Source organism: Paroedura picta, chromosome 2, assembly GCF_049243985.1.
Source record: "Paroedura picta isolate Pp20150507F chromosome 2, Ppicta_v3.0, whole genome shotgun sequence".
In the NCBI taxonomy this organism is placed as follows: Eukaryota; Metazoa; Chordata; class Lepidosauria; order Squamata; family Gekkonidae; genus Paroedura; species Paroedura picta.
In genome coordinates, this window is record NC_135370.1 from 123023049 (window position 1) to 123043452 (window position 20404).

General features: G+C 46.4%; 1 protein-coding gene across 21 annotated transcripts in view; it reads left to right on the forward strand.

Annotated features, from left to right (window-relative positions):
* The window catches only part of DGKZ (diacylglycerol kinase zeta), a 151080-nt gene extending 135884 nt beyond the window's left edge, over window positions 1-15196 (forward strand). For 11 of the 21 annotated variants that reach the window (XM_077322329.1, XM_077322327.1, XM_077322325.1 and 8 more), the window contains 7 exons: window positions 287-318; window positions 2575-2618; window positions 4312-4432; window positions 5342-5378; window positions 6474-6573; window positions 11894-12004; window positions 13541-15196. In XM_077322329.1, coding sequence (XP_077178444.1) covers window positions 287-318; window positions 2575-2618; window positions 4312-4432; window positions 5342-5378; window positions 6474-6573; window positions 11894-12004; window positions 13541-13576 — 481 coding nt within the window. In that variant the 3' untranslated portion in view covers window positions 13577-15196. Of the gene's footprint in view, window positions 1-286; window positions 319-2574; window positions 2619-4311; window positions 4433-5316; window positions 5379-6473; window positions 6574-11893 lie in introns of all 21 variants that reach the window. The other 10 variants (XM_077322334.1, XM_077322333.1, XM_077322322.1 and 7 more) reach the window with 7 other exon arrangements.
* The last annotated feature ends 5208 nt before the right edge of the window (window positions 15197-20404 follow it).

Sequence of the window (20404 nt, forward strand, 5' to 3'; positions counted from 1 at the left end):
TCTAGACACTTTGGCACTGGAACTGGGCCTGCTAACCCCCTCACCCCAAACTCTTATAATTCAGTAGCTTATTTAAAAACCCAGAGGACTGAGTGGAATCACTAAATGACATTTTTAAATGTCTCCATAAACTTTAACTAGCAATCTCAAATTTCATATGTGTTTTAACTGAATGTAAAACGAGTTTGGACCATAGAGATGAGTTGCTGGGGGGGGTGGGGGAGTAGCCGACGAGAGCTGCTTCAGAAAAGGTCTGACTTCTTATTTTTGAATCTCTTATTTCCAGCTCAGAAATGGGGAGCTGCCACCCCCTCAAAGGTGAGATATGGTTTTTTTGCTCACAAGATAAGCTTCCATTATGTTTGCTCTAATCTCTCTTTTCAAGGAGCTCTTTATTATTGTTCTGTTTCATCTTCTTGTTCTTTGATCTCCCTCTTGTTGGAGCTTCTAGGAAACATCCATCTCAGCGGAATATTTATACATGGTCTTGCATGATACATTTAGGGACTCCAATAGATGCCACTCACACAGGCTGTTCCCCAAACCATTTGGAATGTTAGTATGATGCCTAATGAGAGGTTGATGTGCCGTGAGTTCTAATGGAATGTTAGATGATAAATAAAACTAAAATTAAACTAACTTAAATATGATTGCCTCAGTTACTGTTGGAGTAATCCAGATAAACACAGTCTTCTATAACAGTTGACATTTCTGGAACATCCATCATAATCAGGTATACATTTTCCATCCCAGAATATACTCTGGGCTGCCATCTGGTGAGGCTACAGCTGACATCAGACTTTGCTAACCTTGGAAGTAGACAAGATGAGCGTGGCATTGGCAATAAAGTAGTAGAAGAAGAAGAGTTGGTTCTTATATGCCGCTTTTCTCTACCCGAAGGAGTCTCAAAGTGGCTTACAATCGCCTTACCTTTTCTCTCCCCACAACAGACACCCTGTGAGGTAGGTGGGGCTGAGAGAGCTCTGACAGAATGATGACTGGCCCAAGGTCATCCAGCTGGCTGCATGTGGAGGAACAGGGAATTAAACCCAGCCAGCCAGGTTAGAAGCCGCCGCTCTTAACCACTACACCACACTGGCTCTCCATCTATCCTTATAGTCATACTAGTGTAAAGTGGGCCTGCTACAACTGAACCTGCAATACTATTGCCCATGCGAGTGAATCCTCAGAAGGAATAAGCCCAGACCTGGAAACAGCAGTGTTTCAGCCCAGTTGGATTGGACACTTGTCTTCGGCACTGAACAGGTTGCAACTGGACATGTTTCAGCTGCAGAGGCTACAGGAGATAGGCCATGGCCCGGGTTGGGGTTGTGCAGTGTGCTGCCCTGCAAGAGAATTAGAGCTTCTCTTCAGCCTTGCAGTGCTGTGGGGGCCCCCATCAAAAAACCTTTGGCAGCTGCAGGACTTGACTGGCTGGGTGAAATCTGACATCCATTGGCTTTGCAAGCTACTTTCCCTCAGCTCATTTACAAAACCTGGCAGGAAATATCATTACGGTGCAGACTTAATCTCCCACCTGCAGAGACTTCAGATGTATGGCTAGTGGGGTGGGGGGGGGCATGGCTGGTCTCTGCCAGGCAGCAGTGAGGGCTTCGGGAGGTGTGAGCACAAGGTCAGGGGCCCCCGTTGGTTGAGCAAATGGAAAGTGTTTCCTGGCACTTGAACAGGGCTTAATTCGTGGAAGTGTGAGTGAGTCACTGACAGAGGCATCCCCAACTGCCATCTCCCTGGAGATCCCTGCTTTCCATCTCTTCTGCTCACCCTTCCACTATATAACCTCTTTATGCTGACCATTCGTTTCCATGTGGGCTTGAAGTAATCTTTGCCAAACTCACCTCAGCTCTGCTTGGAAAGTCCTCTCCTTTTTTACCTCACCCTGTGTTCTTGCTCCCCCTCCCACCACCATGGCTAGTTCAGTCATTCCCTACCCAATCGCCTTGGATGGGCAGCTTTTGGTTCCTTCCATGCTCTTTGTTCCCACAGACTGAGGAATGGAGTCAAGGGAAGCAGGCAAAGACTTCATGTTTGTAGCAGATTCAGGAACGGTTCATAGTAAAAGCTACATCTGTGTACACAGCTCTAATACACACTCAAGCATGCTTTACAAATGGCAAGCAAATGGCAATAGGAAAGAATATTGAAATGGAGCTACCAGCACACTCACTAGGAGCTGGGTTAACACACATCATACTTCTTTCATGATAAATACCAAAGCTTGGTGTTGCACACATTCTTCATTCTTTCTCTCCCTTTTCCCAGACACTAGCCAGCCCCAGTAGAAACTCATCGCAACAAGCCTAGACAGTTTAGATATTTGTGGTCAGTTTTGCAGCAGCCTGTTTATTGCTGAACATGCTATTCATCTGATGCAGAGGATGGAGAAGTCTCTTTAGATCCCAAAGGGCATCCATTATCCCTGGGTTATTAACCAATCCTTGTCCCTGCCGGTGTGTTGGCCTGGCCAGAACCCTCACACTCATGCGCACATGTGCCTTACCTAAACCCTTTCTCCTGCTTGGTTTTGTAACCCTGACCTATGTCTCCTCCTTGCAGATGATGCTTTGATAGATGCTGCCAAGAATAACGATTTCCTCAAGGTAACAGCTGCCATGTGCTAAACCCCAAATGGGGAGCTGGGGAATGGGGTGGTGCCCTCGGTCACAGTATTGCCGCCTTCCTGTCTCCCTCTAGAGTTGAATGCTCTGTGTTGTCAACGTTAAATTTGCAACCCCTTAGCAACGCCAGCCAGATGTCAACTTTACCCAGAGGTTCCCTCCCCAAAGAGCTCCCCAAAGGGCTCAGAGTACCGAGTTCCTGCCAACTTTTGCCCTTCCTGTGCCAGGCGGATTTCCTACCTGTTGCAGTCAGAATGGCACAAAGGCAAATTGAGCTGCTTCCATAGAATTGTGCTGCTCATCCCATCTAGATGACCTGATGGGATAATTCATTAAAGGTTGTTTCTGCTGGTCAATTCCCTTTTGAATGCATCTTGACAGTATATCTCGTCACTCATCCCACATCCATCTGCACAGCAGTCAGGAGTGATGTTGTTGCAGGCCTGTTGTGCATGCCACTTGGCAGCTGCTTAGAGAGAAATAGGGCATCTTGTTGAAGCTCGGAGCATGGCAGTCCCACAATATAGCTGTAATGATCCTAGCGATTTGGGGGGGGGGGGGATATGTTGTTTCCTTCCTGTACCTGTTCTAATGGAACACAGTGTGAGTTTCGTAGTGTTTTGTAATTGGAGGTCCTTTACCACAAGGTGATAAATCTCAGTAATTCTACTGAAGTTTAGCCATGCCAGATGTACAAAGTTTTGCGTCCAGGGGCACCTTTAAGACCAACAAAGTTTTATTCAAGGTGTAAGCTTTCATGTGCATACTTCGAATAAAATTTCATTGGTCTTAAAGGTGCCCCTGGATTCAACTTTTGTTCTGCTGCTTCAGTCCAGCACAGCTACCCACCTGAATCATAGCAGATATATTATTTAAGCCTTAATAATAAATGTTGCTTTGTTTGGTGCAATAGAGGGAGACAGCCATGACATTTTGTTAAAAGTAGGTTTTTAGAGGTGGAATGTGCTTTTTTCTGTAACAGGGCACATTTAAGCAAGGAAGAACTGTAGTGATTTCTCATCTTGTGGTGAGAATTCCTAGTAACATACAAAACAAATTAAACTTTGTTCTTCTGAGGTTGTCTATAAGCATAATTACATACCCATGTGAACCTCCCTGATTCCTGAGGTCTATGATGGAGGCCTGGCCCAATATCACGATCCGGCAGGAATGAGGGACACAGCTCTCTCAGTTGTAGCCCTAGTCTGATCCAACTCCCTCCTTAGGGAGATCTAGTTTGTCCAACAGTATTGCATTTTGTTTATTTATTTGTTTATTTGTTTATTTGTTTATTATTAGATTTCTATACCACCGCTTACCACAGGCCTCACAGTGGTTTACAACATAAAATTCTAAAAACAATAAAAATCCCAATATTGTCCATATCAAAATAACAATCGCATAGTACAATACAATGGCGGCAGTAAATCTATAATAATCCCACCTTGTTCAGATTTAAAATAAAAAAAACATTCCTGTCTGGTAAATCTCTTTATTTTTTTATTGCTTCTGCCTGATACAATGTTCTAATTGCGTGTGATTTATAAGGATTTTAAAATGGATTGTTCCTGATATTGCTTAGTTGTATTCTTGTGTCCATAAACTGCCTAGTTAAGGTTTTCCACAAGGAAGTCTGCATTATTGCCTTACACTGCCCTGTCTTGCCTTTCTGCAGTTCAGAGAAATACACCAGGCTGGAAGTAGCTTGATGGTGCGAGATCACACAGGCCAAACTGTCTTGCATCATGCCGTCAAATCAGGGAGCAAGGAGATTGTCAAATACATAATTGAACATGGTAAGCCACACCAGAGATCATACAGTTTGGGATTAATGGGCCGATTGTTAGCATGTGAATAAAACATTGGGGCAGTCTACTAAGCAGTGGAGCTGGTTCACTTCTTGGAATCTGAATACACCATGTGGGTTTTGAAGCAAAGCCTCAGAGGGGCTGTGGCTCAGCGGTAGAGCATCTGCTCGGCATGCAAGAAGGTCCCAGTTTCAATCCCTCTGTGGCTGACGTTTAAAGGGTCTGGAAGTGCATGAGACCCTGCCTGGGACCCTGGAGAGCCACTGCCAGTCTAAATGTACTGATATGAATGGACCACTGGTAGCCTCAAAGTTGATGTACTTTCAGCCTCTTTCTGTTAAATGAGGCAATGACCTTCCCCACTGGCCCTTGGTGAACGGGAATGCTGGGCTGCATGTTCACACACCTCTGATCCCAGCAAGAAACTGGGTGCAAAAAGAAGTTCTACCCAGTGAGAGTGGAGTGAGGTAACAAGGGGAGTGTGTTTGCATACATGGAGAATATTGGGAGGACAAGGCGGATTTTCCTCAGGGATTTACACTTGGAGAAGAGCCTCCACTACCACTTGCTCCATGCACATGATGCCCCCATCTCCTATGCACATCAGTGCCATTTCCACGTGCCTACCTGGTTTTCATTCTTGTGGTCACCTGAAGCCTTTCTCTTCTGCCACAAAATGGCAGAACACAAAATATTTATTACCACAAGGAAACACCAATGGGACTGCTGTCTCTGAAATATTTCTCTGATAACTCTGGAAAAATATGTAGCCTCCACACCTCTATGCATGTTTGTAGGCGTGACTGGGAAGGAACTGTGTTTTGCATGCTAGCAAAATGGGCCTGTAGCATTCACACTGGCCTTTCTTACAGCTTTCTTCTGCCTTTCCATCCCCAGCTCCTTCAGAGATTCTGGATGTGGCGGAAGAAGAAAAGTAAGTTCCTTTCTAGTTCACCATGTTAATTACTGACTTATTCCCTCCAACCCAAAAGGCAGGCCAGCAGGGTTTAGTGGTGAACCAGCAGCCTCTAATTTGGAGAACCGGGTTTGATTTCCCACTCTTCCACATCCTGGAAGACCTTGGGCCAGCTACAGTTATCTGAGAGCTGTTAATTGCAGAGCAGTTCTCTTAGAGCTTTCTCATCCACCACCTCCCAGGGCATCTGTTGTGAGGAGCGGAAGGTAAAGGTGTTTGTAAGCTGCTTTGGGACTCCTTCAGGTAGTAAAAAGCGAGGAGATCATGGCGACAGTTGTGTTATGGGATTGCCAAGAGTAAGAAACAACTGAATGGCTGAGGACAATTTTTAAAAGCTCTTCTCTACCCCAATCCCTCCTATCCACGCTCTGGCTCCCTCTGTTGACAAGCCAGCTGAGCCAAGAGTTTTAGTGATGCAGCTTTATTTGCACAAGAGGAGGAGTGGGGAGAGGTACCTTACTCCTCATGAGTGGATATGTTTGCATGGAAAGGGAACTTCCAGCAGAGGCACTCCCAGAAAAGGCAGCCAGCTTGCCATCCTTTGCAGCAAGCTAGATACCTGTGGGAGGGAAATAGCAGAGATGAGCCAGGCTTAGGTGCTCTTATCCATCTCCCTGGCCTCAGCTCTCAGCTTGCTGCTTCCTTTCTTTCTGCGCCCCCAGCTGGGATGGGAAATTTAGCAGAGGCTGGAGCTGGGAGGTGCAAGAGAGCCGCCTTCAGTCCTCCTACTGTCTATGAAAGAGGTGGCCAAACTGTGGCTTTCCATTTGTCCATGGACAACAATTACCATGAGCCCCTGCCAGATGCTGGAGAGCCACACTTTGGCCACCCGTGCGCCCTGATATGGCTAGCAGGTGGGGCTTTGCCCTGTGCCTAGCCTCAGTGGAAAGCACTGCCCCTCTTGGGGTCTCATCAAGCCAATAGGTGCGTTCATGTGGGATAAACTCTGGTGTGGGCTGGCATGATCCTGGCCCAGCACCTCTGTCACAAGCCACGTGCTCTTTGAGGAGGGCAAGATGGGAGTGTGTGACATTCTTACTCTGTTTCTTCCAGTGGCGAGACCAGTTTGCACCAGGCTGCAGCCCTTCGCCAACGCACCATCTGCCATTACATTGTGGAGGCTGGGGCTTCACTGATGAAAACAGACCTGCAGGTACGAGCTGGGGAGGGGGGGGAGAGAGTTGTGAAATGGCTGAAGCACCATTTTAGGTCCAGTTCATGCACTCAGCAGGTAAAGCACTTCCTAACTGTACAGCGGCAAAGCTCTCCCTGCCCTGGAAAAAAATTATCCTTGGAAGTGGAAAAAGAGAAAGAGGTTGAGACTGATTCTCTCACTGCTAGCTCTCTGCATATGGGGAGACTTTTGTTTCCTTTTGAACAGACCATGGACATGTTCCATAGACACATTTATGTGTGTGAAAAAGGCAAGAGAAAGGCCATGTGAAAAGAATAAAGTTCACTGCTTGATCCTCTGTTTGCATGAAGGACCCTCGGAAGGCAGTGCTCTAAAAGAGCTGTAGCTGCTAACTCTACCTCAGGACTGGGGAAGGAAAGGCCCACAGGATGTATGGAGAAGCAGCAGCTGCATCTTCTGGAGAAGGACTGCAGCATTTAACCCACCAGAAGAGTTAAATTAGCCTCTGCTGCTGCTGCTGCTGTTTTTTCTAAATGAGGGGCCAGAATGTCTCATTTCCCCTCTTCCCACTCCCTGAGGTCACTTCTAGGACAGTCTTGCTGCAGGCTTTTCCCTCTCCCAGCTGCAGACTGTCAAGCCTGCTAGACAGGAGGATGGTCCAGCATTGAGGAGAGAAAGAACGCATTTAGAATTGCCAACTCATGCAGTTTCAGCAGTGGGGTAGGTTTCTGTCTTCCGTGGTGGAATGGGAATTTTATTTTTAGGGGAACATGCAAATATTCAGTACTTAATTGTCCATGTGTACACACAGCCCCCCCCCAAAAAAAAACATAAAACAAAGAAGACTGTCTCTCTCCAGATCTCCTTTAGAGTCAAAGAATCACATAATCTTTGAATATATCAGCCAAGATACAGCCAGAAGAGAGAGAGCAAAGAAACATGGGTCGTCTTTTGATGCTAGCTCTTGGGAGCTTCTTATAAGCAATAGAGGGGGGAAACAACATGTACACAGAGGCCAGTAAGAGATGGGCAGTCCTGCCTTGGTGCCAGCCAGTTGTGCCCTGGAATTGAGTCATATGCTCAGTCACCGAGACACGTCTTGTCATGTTTCTCCATAGGCTCCTGGGGTTTGTGAGTTCCCCTGACCAGTGTCAATGCTAATGGTGCTGTAAAAACACAGGCACATTTCAGACAGGCAATAAAACCCTCTGCCAGCCTCACTAAGTTGTTTTATAGTCAAATCTTGACAGCTCCTTGCTCTTCTAGCTCAGGCCATGATTCAGCTAAAGCAAAAGGGGCTTTGGCCAGTAAAGGGACAGAAGGGCTCAGGTGAGAGAGGAACATGAGATTATGAGGGTGGACAGCCCCACAAAGCCTAAAGGCATTTCTCAATAGTACAGAAGTGTGTAGAAGTGGCCCTTTCTCTGCCTTTAGTCACAGGTCCACAACGCAGCCACTGCCAGAGGGCAGGATGCATGCTTCTGTGGCATTCACTGGTTGGATTTTGCTCATATGAAGTGAACTGTGATGTTCCATGAAATGGTAGCGCAGCTGCAGTACCATAACTGAAGCATAGTTGCTGCTGCCTAGACAGAGCCAGTCTCCAGAATAATGTGGCTGGAGAGCATCAGGCAGCAGTTACTTCTGTGCGCGTATGCACACGGGCACCTCTTCGAGGCTGAAATTGAGGGGAGGTCTTTGCAAGGGAAGCAGTTTTTGTTTGGCAAATGCTGAAAGTGAGTCCATGTGCAGTGGCCTCTTGCGTGTGAACCTGTGGCTCAGCCCCGCAGCTGGGTTTGTACGTGCCCTTTGCCTTTGTTCCTCCATCCTCTGGGGAGAGGGGACTGGGGGACTTGTTTCTGTGGCTGCAAGGGTGTGGCAGAGTCTCAGTGTGGCCTGGCCATTGTCCCTTCCCATGGCATATCACTGCCAGTTGTCCCGGGGGCTTGGGGTCCCTTCCTGCCTCTCCAGGCCTGCTCGGAAGCGAGAGCCAGGGTGGGAGGTTTGCCCTCTCCGGTTTTCAATGGAGGCGGCCGACAGCCAGCTTTCCTTGGCCTTCCTCGGCAGTTAGTTTGTTCAGCACTGTGGAGTGTGTGTTGGGGGGGGGGGTAGTTAATGAGGGGGAGGGGAAAGTTGGTGGAGAGAAAAGGGGGAGAGACATGGCTGAAAGCTGTTAACAGATTTGCTTTTTATGGAGTGCAGGAGTTCATTAGTGGACGCAGTCCAGATGGCTGCAATAAGTTCGTGAAATGTGAGCCTCCTCGGGGATCAGGAGCGCTAGCGAGGCTGTGGGGGTGGGAGGCGGAGGGATGGTATTTCAGGGCACTCCCCAGGCACACACCTCACAGCCCCCCACTCCTGTTGCTTATGTTATCCTGGCTTCCACGGAACAAGAAAGTAAGCTGGCTGGAGCAAATGTTTCATTTGCAAACCTTTTGCCTTTTTCTGTTCACACAGTCAGAAATGGGGATGGACAAACAGAGGCTTTTATTTGCCCAGCAAGAAAGTTGTGACTTATCTTGCTGTTGTCTGCCAGTCTCCCAACAACCTCCCCCATCCCCTACCAGCACACTCCTCTGGATTCCAGCCTTACTCTCCCCCTCCCCCTTCTGCAGAGGCAATGCAGTCATGGGCATTTCTAGGGAGCCCCTGTCTTCTCATAGCCACCTTGGCCCATGGATTCCGAGCGACTACACCCCCCCCCCTGCCCCAGCAGTCTGCCTCGAGGCTCTCAATTACCCTGTGACTGGAAATCAATTCCTACAGAACTTTTTCTCCTGTTCTTATTTATTATTTAGACTTACTACCCACCACTCACACACTGGCTTGTGGCAGGTCACAATCTGTCCACATAAAAACCCAGTAAAACCTCATTAAAACAATTGCGGACACACATATATGTGAACGAGACCTTGGGGTACTTGAGGATTGTAAGCTAAACCTGAGTAGGCAGTGTGATGCAGCGGTAAAAAAGGCAAATGCCATTTTGGGCTGTATCAACAGAGGCATTGTATACGGCACTGGTCAGACCACACCTGGAGTATTGTGTGCAGTTCTGATGGCCTCACTTCAAGAAGGACATAGATAAAATTGTACAGAGGAGAGCGACGAGGATGATCTGGGGCCAAGGGACCAAGCCCTATGAAGATAGGTTGAGGGACTTGGGAATGTTCAGCCTGGAGAAAAGGAGGTTGAGAGGGAACATGATAGCCCTCTTTGAAAGTATTTGAAAGGTTGTCACTTGGAGGAGGGCAGGATGCTGTTTCTGCTGGCTGCAGAGGAGAGGACATGCAGTAATGGGTTTAAACTTCAAGTACAACGATATAGGCTAGATATCAGGAAAAAGTTTTTCACAGTCAGAGTAGTTCAGCAGTGGAATAGGCTGCCTAAGGAGGTGGTGAGCTCCCCCTCACTGGCAGTCTTCAAGCAAAGGTTGGATACACACTTTTCTTGGATGCTTTAGGATGCTTAGGGCTGATCCTGCGTTGAGCAGGGGGTTGGACTAGATGGCGTGTATGGCCCCTTCCAACTCTATGATTCTGTGATATACATACAATAAAAACAAACTCCTAAAAAACCATGGCAGTCTTCCACCCCATTAATCCCCCCCCAAATCTGCATAGAGGAGAGGAGTGGGAATAGGGAGCATAGATGATATAGCAAGTGCTGCCCTCTTAGTACTGGGAGGGGGCATCACATCTTCCTTACCATGCATGCCTCAACCATAAACCTGGCGGAAGAGCTCTGTTTTGCAGGCCCTGCCGAACACCGAGAGCTCCTGCAGGGCCCACAGCTCTTCCAGAAGCTCATTCCACCAGGTGGGGGCCAGGACGAAAAAAGGCCCTGGCCCTGGCCCTAGTTGAGGCCAGGAATGCCACCGTGGGGCTGGGAACAATCAATATATTGGTACCCACAGAACACAAAGCCCTGTGGGGGGCATAGGGTGAAAGGCGATCCCTCAAATATATGGGACCTAGACCACAGAGGGCCTTGAAGGTCAAAACCAGAACCTTGAACCGGACCTGGGCAGCAACTGGCAACCAATGCAGCTGCTGGATATAGGCCCTCCAATATGTCCCCGTGAGGATCCTAGCAGCTGCCTTCTTCACCAGCTGCAGTTTCCAGATCAAGGCCAAGGGAAGGCCCGCATAGAGTGAGTTACAAAAATCTATTCTGGAGGCGACTGTCGCATGGATCACCATGGCCAGGTGTTCAGAGGATAGGTAGGGAGCTAGTAACCATGCCTGGCGGAGGTGGAAAAAAGCCTGGCGAGCTACCTTCTTGACCTGTGCCTCTAAAGTCAGTGAGGCATCAATGATCACTCCCATGTTCCTGGCCTGGGGCGTTGTCATAAGTTGTGTCCCAATCAGGGTGGATAGGCGCACTTCCTGACCCACCACACTACCACCCAGCCACAGGACCTTCATCTTGGGGGGATTGAGTTTCAGGCGACTCTGCTATAACCATCCTGCAGTAGCTTCCAAACACCTGGCAAATGGTTCTGGGGGAGATTCCAGATGGCCATCCATGAGAAGATAGAGCTGGGTGTCATCAACATATTGATGACAACTTTAGAGAAAGTTACACATACAATGGCTGGAGTTTTGAGTGAGGGATACAAAGCACGGCATGTGCATGAGGGTGACTTCACTGATCATTTGGATCCCTTCAAAGCCTGGTTAATGTTCTTTGGTGGGGGGGGGGGCATTTTCAAGCTTTCTGTCACCACACTTGGGCAGAGGACTGAAGAAAGCAGCACCGCCTTAGAAAGAGGCTTCCGAGTGCAAGTAGTGTGTGACTTGTTGTTGTTGTTGTTGTTAATTACCTGCCTCCCCCTGGAGGTGGAGAAGGCAGTTCTGAACTCTCAGCCCTCAGCAGTTTTGAACTCTTCTGCCTCTCCTTCCCCACATTTGGCCCCTCACCCTTGGTATCCCACACATGAAGCACCCAAGTAGTCAAGGGTGTCCTTTTCAGGCTCCATACCTTTCCATAGGTCAGGTAAGGTCCCCTAATTGCTGGGAGTCTACAGAGCCATATGTCACCAGCACGTATACAGGAAGACTTTTCTGACTGTGGCAACATCTCTATCAAGTCCTCCAAAGATCGGCTTTCACTTTGCTATAGTATATGGCAACATTTTGGCACCTGTGCATAGAAAGCCCCAAAAGTCACTGAGTATCTTCCAGCCCAGCACAGCGGGATACCTTGGACATGGCATGTAGCAGCATTTTATATCTGTGCTACGGAGAAGGAGTTGAAAGACCACAGAAAGGCCCAGATAGTTTCTGCTATGATATCTGTTTTTATTCCAATCTTCTTCTCCGTTCTCTTCCTGCAGGGAGATACACCGAAGCACAGAGCTGAGAAGGCAAACGATCCTGACCTGGCTGCCTACCTCGAAAACCGACAGCACTATCAGATGATCCAGCGGGAAGACCAGGAAACAGCGGTGTAGTACTCACTGTGCCTTATGCCTGCCTAGGGGAGCAGGAGCAGCGTGGCACAGGAGCCAGGCCAGCCTTTCCTTGAACGTCCAGCATGGGGAGGATCAAGAACTATACTTGGGCTTGGCCGTGGCACTATTATTTATTAGTGTAGTGGGTACTGAGCAATGCTGGCTCCGTGTCCCCCACCACATTCCACGGATGGACTCTGCTGCTGAGTGTCCCCTGACTTCCTGCCTCCGCGGCATATAGGGGGCCGTTAGTGTTTCCTTCAAGCCTTGGGGAAGAAGCTGTTATTCTCCCCACCGTGGCTGGCATCCCTCCCTGTGATGCCCCTGCCTGCTCCTGGTGTGTGATGCCTCCAAAGGGCAGTGTCTGCAGCCCGCTCTGGCCTTGTCCTGCCCAGTTCCAGCCACCCCCTTCAGATTCCCAGCCTCGAGTGCTGCCTTTCTCAGTAGTTCTACCTACCGGTGGCGGGCACAGCCTAGCCATAGCCTGTCAATGGAAATTGCTGGAGCAGTTCATGAGACAGGAATATGTTCTGCAGCCTGCCTGTTAGCGACACATTGCGGCACTCAGCTGCTTGCATGGACCTTGGGCAGCAGTCACATGGGCAAGGGCCTGAAGCAAACTGTGGACCAGTCTTGCATCCTTTCATTCACAGCACATCATCCCCTGCGTCCCTTGTTTTGTTTCCCTTGTCACTGGACTCCATACTGTGTATAATCCTGTGAAGGGTCCTTTAATGTAAGAGAAAGGAAGCCCCTAGTATTTCCAGGCAGCACCATGTCACGTAAATCCCTTCCCTCCAAGATGACCTTTGAGCCTGCTGTGCTAGAAGTTGTGAGCAAAGTGCCTGTCGCCCACCTTTGTTACTCTCAAGTTTGTTTGGGGGGTTTTTCTGCTCCTACATATTGCTCCTCTTCTCCTGCTACTTGCTTATTTGGAACAACAGCAGCCTGGATGTTATAAAAGCTGGTGTTGAGGCAGAAGGGAGTTACCTGAGAGGGGAGTGTTCAGATCTCACCCTGAAAAAGACCATCTGCTGTTGTCACAGTTAAGGGCCAACAGCAGTCTTCCAATTTTCTTTGTACTGGTAAGGGGAAACCCCTTTTTTGTTTGGGGACAGTATGGCTGCTCCTTTAATATAGAAAGATAAATGGATCTGAGCCCATCAACCAGTGCTAATTGTACACTGTGTCCATTTATCCAAGGGTGAAGAGCTAGATATGCTAACTGTGTAAGAGTGAAGAAAAAAATAGTGCATAGCCCCCCCCCCCCCCCCCCATTCCTGTTCACAGTAGTCTTGGGGTTTTATTCCTGGGTCCAGCCCAAGATCACATGTATATGTATACCTGTGTGTGAGGAAAATCAGTATCTCACTGTTCCAGATTCATCCTGAATCATTTCAATGTAGTGTTCCATCCCTTCAAGCAAGCAAGAAACCCTGCTTTTTGGCCTGAAGCACTGGTTCAAGCAGATCTTGATTTGCTACCCAAGTTCCTGCCTTACTCTTTCTTTTCTTTTCTTTTCCACTAAAGAAAAAATGTGTTGAAGGAACTCACGCCTTGCAGTAATCTTGCATGGGCAGCATCTTATTTTTCAGGTAAATTTAAACCAAATATATTCTGGAACACTGACCTCTAACCAGCCTGAACATATCTAGATGCTAAACTGCTTCTTCTGAGCTGGTTGCCAGCAGGCCTGGCACGTGTTCCATGTGGAGTGGGAGCAGCAAGCCTGGAGACTTGAGGCTGAGTGGATTGCAGTCCTATAAGCAGCCAGTCCTGCCAGAAGGTTCAGGGTCCAAGAGCTCTGTGCTTAGACTTAGGAAGTGAATTTAAAGTTCTAGTTTGAAGGGAAGAACGTTTGAGCCTCAGTTAGACTTCAGATTGTGTTCTGAAACAGCAGGGAGAAGAATGTCTTCCTCTAGAATAATGACAGCCTTGGATGGCAAGGGAGTACAACGTATCGATTTGTGAAAGAGGCCTTTTTAAAATTCAAATTATTTGACATTGGTTTATATTTAATAGGTATAACAGCTGTTGGTAAGTCAACCAGGTTGGAAAGTCTGCACGCAGATTAGTCAGTGTTATAGATGCAAGAGATTTAAGGTGGGGGGGGGAGGATGAGCTCCAGAGATTTCTCAGTTATTTCCCACATTTTGAAAGATTTCACCAGATGAGGGTAAGGCTGTGCACCCCAGATATTATTCCTCATTAGAGACTTGTGTGAGTCTGGAAGCTTGCCTTCCTCAAAGACTACCACATTACATTCTGTGATGACAAAAGTGTTGAGAACCTTTGAGATGGCTGCTGGTGTGTGTCTGGGGTCATGTATCCTTTGAAATCCCTTTGGAAGGTGACTTTTTCCATCTAACTTTGCCCTGTTTCCCCACCAAGACCCCTGTGCAACTAAGACTCCACACAAGCACAGTGATACACAATCTTCCCGGGCAAACGGTTGGCACTCCTGAACCAGAGGCTTATTCAAATGCTGTCATTTCCGTGATACTTGTATCTTTCCCTGTTTTCCTCTCCAGAAGTGTGATTAAACACCTGAGGCTTTTAAGGCAACTAGGCATGGTGCAGCCTCACAGCCACCGCATTCAAATGCCTGCCACTAAAGATGGTTCCTGGTTCTCCTCTTGGATAATGGATGCTGCAGCTCAAGCAGATGATGACATTCATATGCTGTAAACAGTCAAGGAAGGTCCTACCGCTACGCCATGGCAGGGCATTTGTTTTGGTCTTCTTAAAATTGTGAAAACTGCTTTCCTAAAGCTGGAGGTTCAAGCCAATCTGGAAGCATTTACACACCACAAGCTCTGCTGTTGTCTTCTCCCCCTCCTTTTATAGGCTCCTCTGGAACTTTGTACAGGTAGTTCAAAAGCACACTGTTTCCCCGTCTCCTCTGTATGTGTGTTTGTGCACGCGTGCGTGTCTGAAGCAGAGTTGCTGTGCAATTCAAACCTTGGCTTATTTTTATCCCAGGAGGGAGGAGTGTTTTGGAGGGTGGATTTTATTCCCCGTGCAATACCTATTTCTTTTGTTTCCTAGATTCTGTATTAGAACACTTTGGATTGATGGTATTTTTTTGTAACTGCGTTGGAAGCTTGTGCTTCCGTTTGCTTCTCTCTTTCACAGTTTAAATGTTTTGTTGGGTTTTGCCATTAAAATACAAGGATGGATATTTTACTTCACCTCTTTTGAGTGTGATGATGATGGGTCCTCCCAGATCTTTTGTGCTCTGGGTAAAAGCCTGGTTTGTAAAAGGGGGGCTCTTGGTGAGACCGTTTGCATCAGAAAGGGCAGCTGCAGATCATACTAGTCCCCATCTGTGTTACTAACTATTCAAATACAGTCACTGATAATCACAAACCTCAATCCTAATATATTTTCATGCTCTGCAACATAATTGTCACTTCAGTTTGGAGGGGAGAGCATGGCCAGTGTTGCATGGCCTTTATATTTCAGTTCTGGTGCTGGGAAGCCACTATAGATGGTGGTTTCCAAGCTCTAAATATTATCAATGTTGCTCACCAGAGCTATCTAGCAACAAGGCAGGGTTTCTACATACTTGATGGAATCTCTAGGCTTGCAAAAAGAGACACACATGCCCCCCAAACAACTGACTAAAAGAAGGCAGGGGAATTTAAAAAAAACTGGATTGCAAATGGTTCAAAAAGGACAATGGTGACAGCAGCTAACAGCAATTAAAGGAAAGGAGGTGAGGGAGAAGAGACACTGGCCTCCACAAGCCCCTGAAATCTTACTGAAGTCAGGAGAGGAAGATGTTGAGAGGTGAGGTGAGACCCCAGCACTCAACCCTTCAGTTCCTCATTGGCCCTCCACTTGTTACATCCTACAGCTCAATATTAATAAATTCCAGCAAACACTATTGTGTTGTATCAGAGAGAGAGAGAGGAAAAATATGATAGTCATTTTGTTGGCATGTATCTACTTCATCAGATAAATGTACGTGGAATACAGGTAGGTAATGATGGAATGATCAGGAATTTTCAGCAAGGTATAAACGTTAAACTAGAATAGAAGAAGGAGTGTTTGGACCAGAGATGGGTGTTAGTTCGACTGCAAGTAACACTGCATGCAAGAATGCATATCCTTACCCACATCTATCAGTAGCTTGGTAATGCATCATCTGTTCTAATTTCAATATCATTATACTACTTGCATTTTCTTGCATGAGAGAATCTGACCAGTTTAGAATCGGGTCAGTGACACCATACAAAATGTTTAGGAGCTCCAGGATGGGACCACAGCCTTGCCTCTTAAATTCCAACTCCATTTTTTTATTCTCCTTTTCCCATATTTATTGATTGAACTCTCTTTCCCTGTTTTCTCCTACAAAGAGACCTGAAGTAGCTTACAATTTTTAAAAACCCATGAAAATACCATATGGCATAAAAACTCAGTCCAGATCATAGAGCTATAAAGTTGGAAGGGGTCATATAGGCCATCTAGTCCAACCCCCTGCTCAATGCAGGACCAGCCTAAAGTATCCAGGATAAGTATTTGTCCAGCTGCTGCTTGAAGACTGACAGTGAGGTTGAGCTCATCACCTCCTTAGGCAGCCAATTCTATTGCTGAACTACTCTGACTCTGCAAAAAAAATTGCCCTGATATCTAGCTGGTACTGTTCTACTCGTAATTTAAACCCATTCCTGAGGGTCCTCTGCTGCCAAGAGGAACCTTTCCCTGCCCTCCTTTAAGTGACAACTTTCAAATACCTAAAGACAGCAATCATGTCCCCTCTCAACCTCCTTTTCTCCAGGCTGAATATTCCCAAGTCCCTCAGCCTTTCTTCATAGGGCTTGGTCCCTTGGCCCCAGATAATCCTCGTCGCTCTCCTCTGTACCCTTTCAATTTTATCTACGTCCTTCTTGAAGTGAGGCCTCCAGAACTGCACACAGTACTCCAGGTACAGTCTGACTAATGTGGTATACAGTGGGACTACGTCATCTTGTGAATTTGATGTGATGCCCCTGTTGATGCAGCCCAAGACTGCATTCACCGCCTTAACCACCGCATTTCACTGTCTGCTCATATTTGGCTTACAGACAAAGTACCCCAAGGTCTCATTCACACACACTGCTACCAGGAAGTGTATCTCCCATCCAGTATGCCTGCTTCTCATTTTTGTGGCCCAGATGTAGAACTCTGCACATGATCAGAGTCATGTAATCTCCTTTAAAGGCCTTCCTGTCTGTAATCTTACAAAATCTCCTGAATACCGGAAGGGAAACAGGAATTCAGTTCCACTGATCATGTGCCTCCCCCATAGGAGCCCCCTACTGTGCAGTTGCATTCTCAGGTCTGCAGAAAGGGACAGCAGAAAGGAACTGCTGCGGAGCTGTTGCCCCAGAGCGCCATGCAGGAAGCAGTGGCCCTTCAAGAGACACTCCTTGGGACAAATACTTGGGTACTACACAGTTCCATCTTTATGCAGATGGCCCATGTATTTTAGCAGTACTTACAACAATGTGCATAAGATTGCAGCTGTGAAACTGGTGATCTAACATGAAGCAGAGAAGTCTTTGTTTAGCTGAGGGGTTCACCTTTGTGTGTGACGTATTGAGCTGGGACTCCCTGAAGGCTAGAACATCTATTTTATTCTGGCACGGGCTAGCAAGCTTGTATGTATATGAATCAGAGTTTCCTCTTCATTTGTAATAGCAGATTTGCTCAGTTGGAATTTTTAATCAGCAATGTTTATTTTGGCACTCTTCAAAAAGAACATTTTGGCATTCGCATACCAATAAACCGCTTGGTCCTATCTCCTAACAGGATATGTGGTTAGAAGTTAAGACCAGGGCCTGCTTGTAATTCTGTTCCTAGCTTAGCGTGCTGACTCATATTTGGGGGAATATCTCGTTTCCTCTCTCAGTGTTCCTCTCTGTAAGTAGAAGATAACATTCTAAAATACCTCAAGCAAGCATTCTGAAGGCAGCTTTGGGACTTGCACCTTGAAAGCAATGTTTAAAATTAATCCAAACGCCCATAGAAAGCATTACTATTTCACAGCAAAAGTCTGGGTCTAAAGAAAGTGATGTACATTCAGCAGTATCAGAAAGGAAGGGTATAAGTTTGCTGTATAAAAAATAGAGCCACTAAATGGGGAATATGCATTTTAATTATGGCTCACATTTAACCTTTATTGTGGTACCGACCTACAAACATGTTATGAGTCTTCAAACATAACTTTCCTGTCACAGCTTAAGAAAACAAGATGGGGAGCCCCCTTCATCTTCTGAAACTCCTGAAGTTTCCCTCGATTTGCAGAAAAACAGCATCACACAAGATTGAAAAGGAAGAATAAATACTTGTCATCCAAAGTGCCTTCTTTTCTCCTATATTCTTTACAGATAATTTCATCACTGTAAGCCCATACAGACAACAGCCAAGGGTGAGCATTCCCACACTCTCACCCCACATAGTTGGTTATTAATACCCTACTACATGATAAAGAGGATGTTGGTCTATGGTAAAATGTGTTGTAAACATCATCTGTTTGGACCCTATCTCCTGCTGTAATGCAGCAATGACCCATAGAATTCATAGAGTTGGAAGAGTCCAACACTCTACTCAATGCTTGATCATCCTAAAACATCCCTGAGAAGTGTTTGTTGAGTCACTGCTGAATGTCTGCCAGTGAGGGGGAACTCTCCACTTCCCTAGGCAGCCAATTGCCCTGGTGAACTACCATGACAATAAAAAAAAATATCCTGAGATTCGGTCAGTATCTTATTTAAACCCATTATTGAGAATCCCGCCCTCTGCAGCTAATAGAAACAACTCTCTGCCCTCCTCTAAGTGACAACCTTTCAGATACTTAAGGAGAGCTATCAACTTCCTCTTCTCTAGACAGAACCTCCCCAAGACCCTCAACTTTTCTTCATAGGGAAGATGATCAAGGTCCTTTCATCAAGGCCCCTGATCATCTTCATTTCTCTCTTCGGGACCTGTTCCATTCTGTCCATATCCTTTTTGCAATCAGATCTCCAGAACTGCACACAGTACTTCAGGTGTGGCCTGACCAATGCATGTACAGTGGGACTACAACATCCTGCAATTTAGATGTTGTGCTTTTGTTGGTAAGACTGCATTGCTACTGCATCCCAAATTTAGCTTACAGTCCACCCGTATCCCAAGATCTCGTTCGAACACACTGCTATGAAGAAGTGTGTTCCCCATCCAGTATGGATGCTTCCCAATTTTGTTAGCCAGACATAGAACTCTAGGCTGCACTGGTTAAACTGCATCTAACATCTGCCTACTTATGTCCTTGTGATCCAATAAAAATGAATTATTGAATGCATTTGATCCCTTCACCATCAATTGTTATTGTGACTTGTCTGCTTTTGGCAGTAGTCATTATTTTTGTCTTTTTAGTGTTTTAAGAAAAGGTCAAATTTCTTGCTTACTTCCTTCACCTTTTTAATCAACTGTTTTAGGCCTTCCTTAGCTTCTGATAGGAGGGTAGTGGCATCAGCATACCAAAGATTATTATATTCCTTCCTCCAATCTTATTTCCAATGTTTTTGATTCTTTGAGTTTAATCTCCTTTATAATGATCTCAGCCTACAAGTTAAACAGGAAGGGGGGGATGCAACCTTGGCTCACTGGCACCTCCAAATTTTGCAGGGCTACCCACAATTTGTTTTGATCCACACAAAAGCTTGGAGTGTTTGCTACTCCTCCCAATTTGATATCATCTGCAGACATAATGAGTAATCACTCCATAGCCTCATTCAGATCATTTATAAAAATACTGAAAAGTACCAAGCTCAGAAGCACGCCCTGTGGCACCCCACTGAACACCTCCCCCCAATCAGATGAAATTTCATTGACAACTACTCTAGGTATGGTTCCCCAACAAGGTCCACTGTCCTCCAGACTGCTCTTCAGAAAATCATGGGAAATCCTGTCAACAGTTTTACAGAAGTCCAAGTAAAAACATAGGCAGTTAACAGATCTTAAGTATATTTTTCCAAGATCCAATCTTGAACTGGACTATGTTTAGTTTTGTTTCTGCTCAGTCAGCTTGACTCAAATTTGCTTCACAAACAATTCTTGAACACAGTTTCCTTCTGTCATCTTACTCCTATGTTCAGATTTCTAATGTCTCCAAATTACATACACTCAGAAATGCCACACTTTTGTAACAGAAACAAATATGGAAGATTAAGAGCAGATCTACATAATAGCAGCTAGCACGCTTCCGTAGGCAAACGGAAGTATTCCTCAAAAGGACTTTTTTTCTCTGTGACAATCCTGCACAGCCAGCAGAAGACTGAACATGAGGGCTCACCTGCAGTTGCCTCAGGCAAGGAATTAGTACTAGCTGAAATTCCAGACTGTACGGCTGCTAGGGAAAGACAGCCC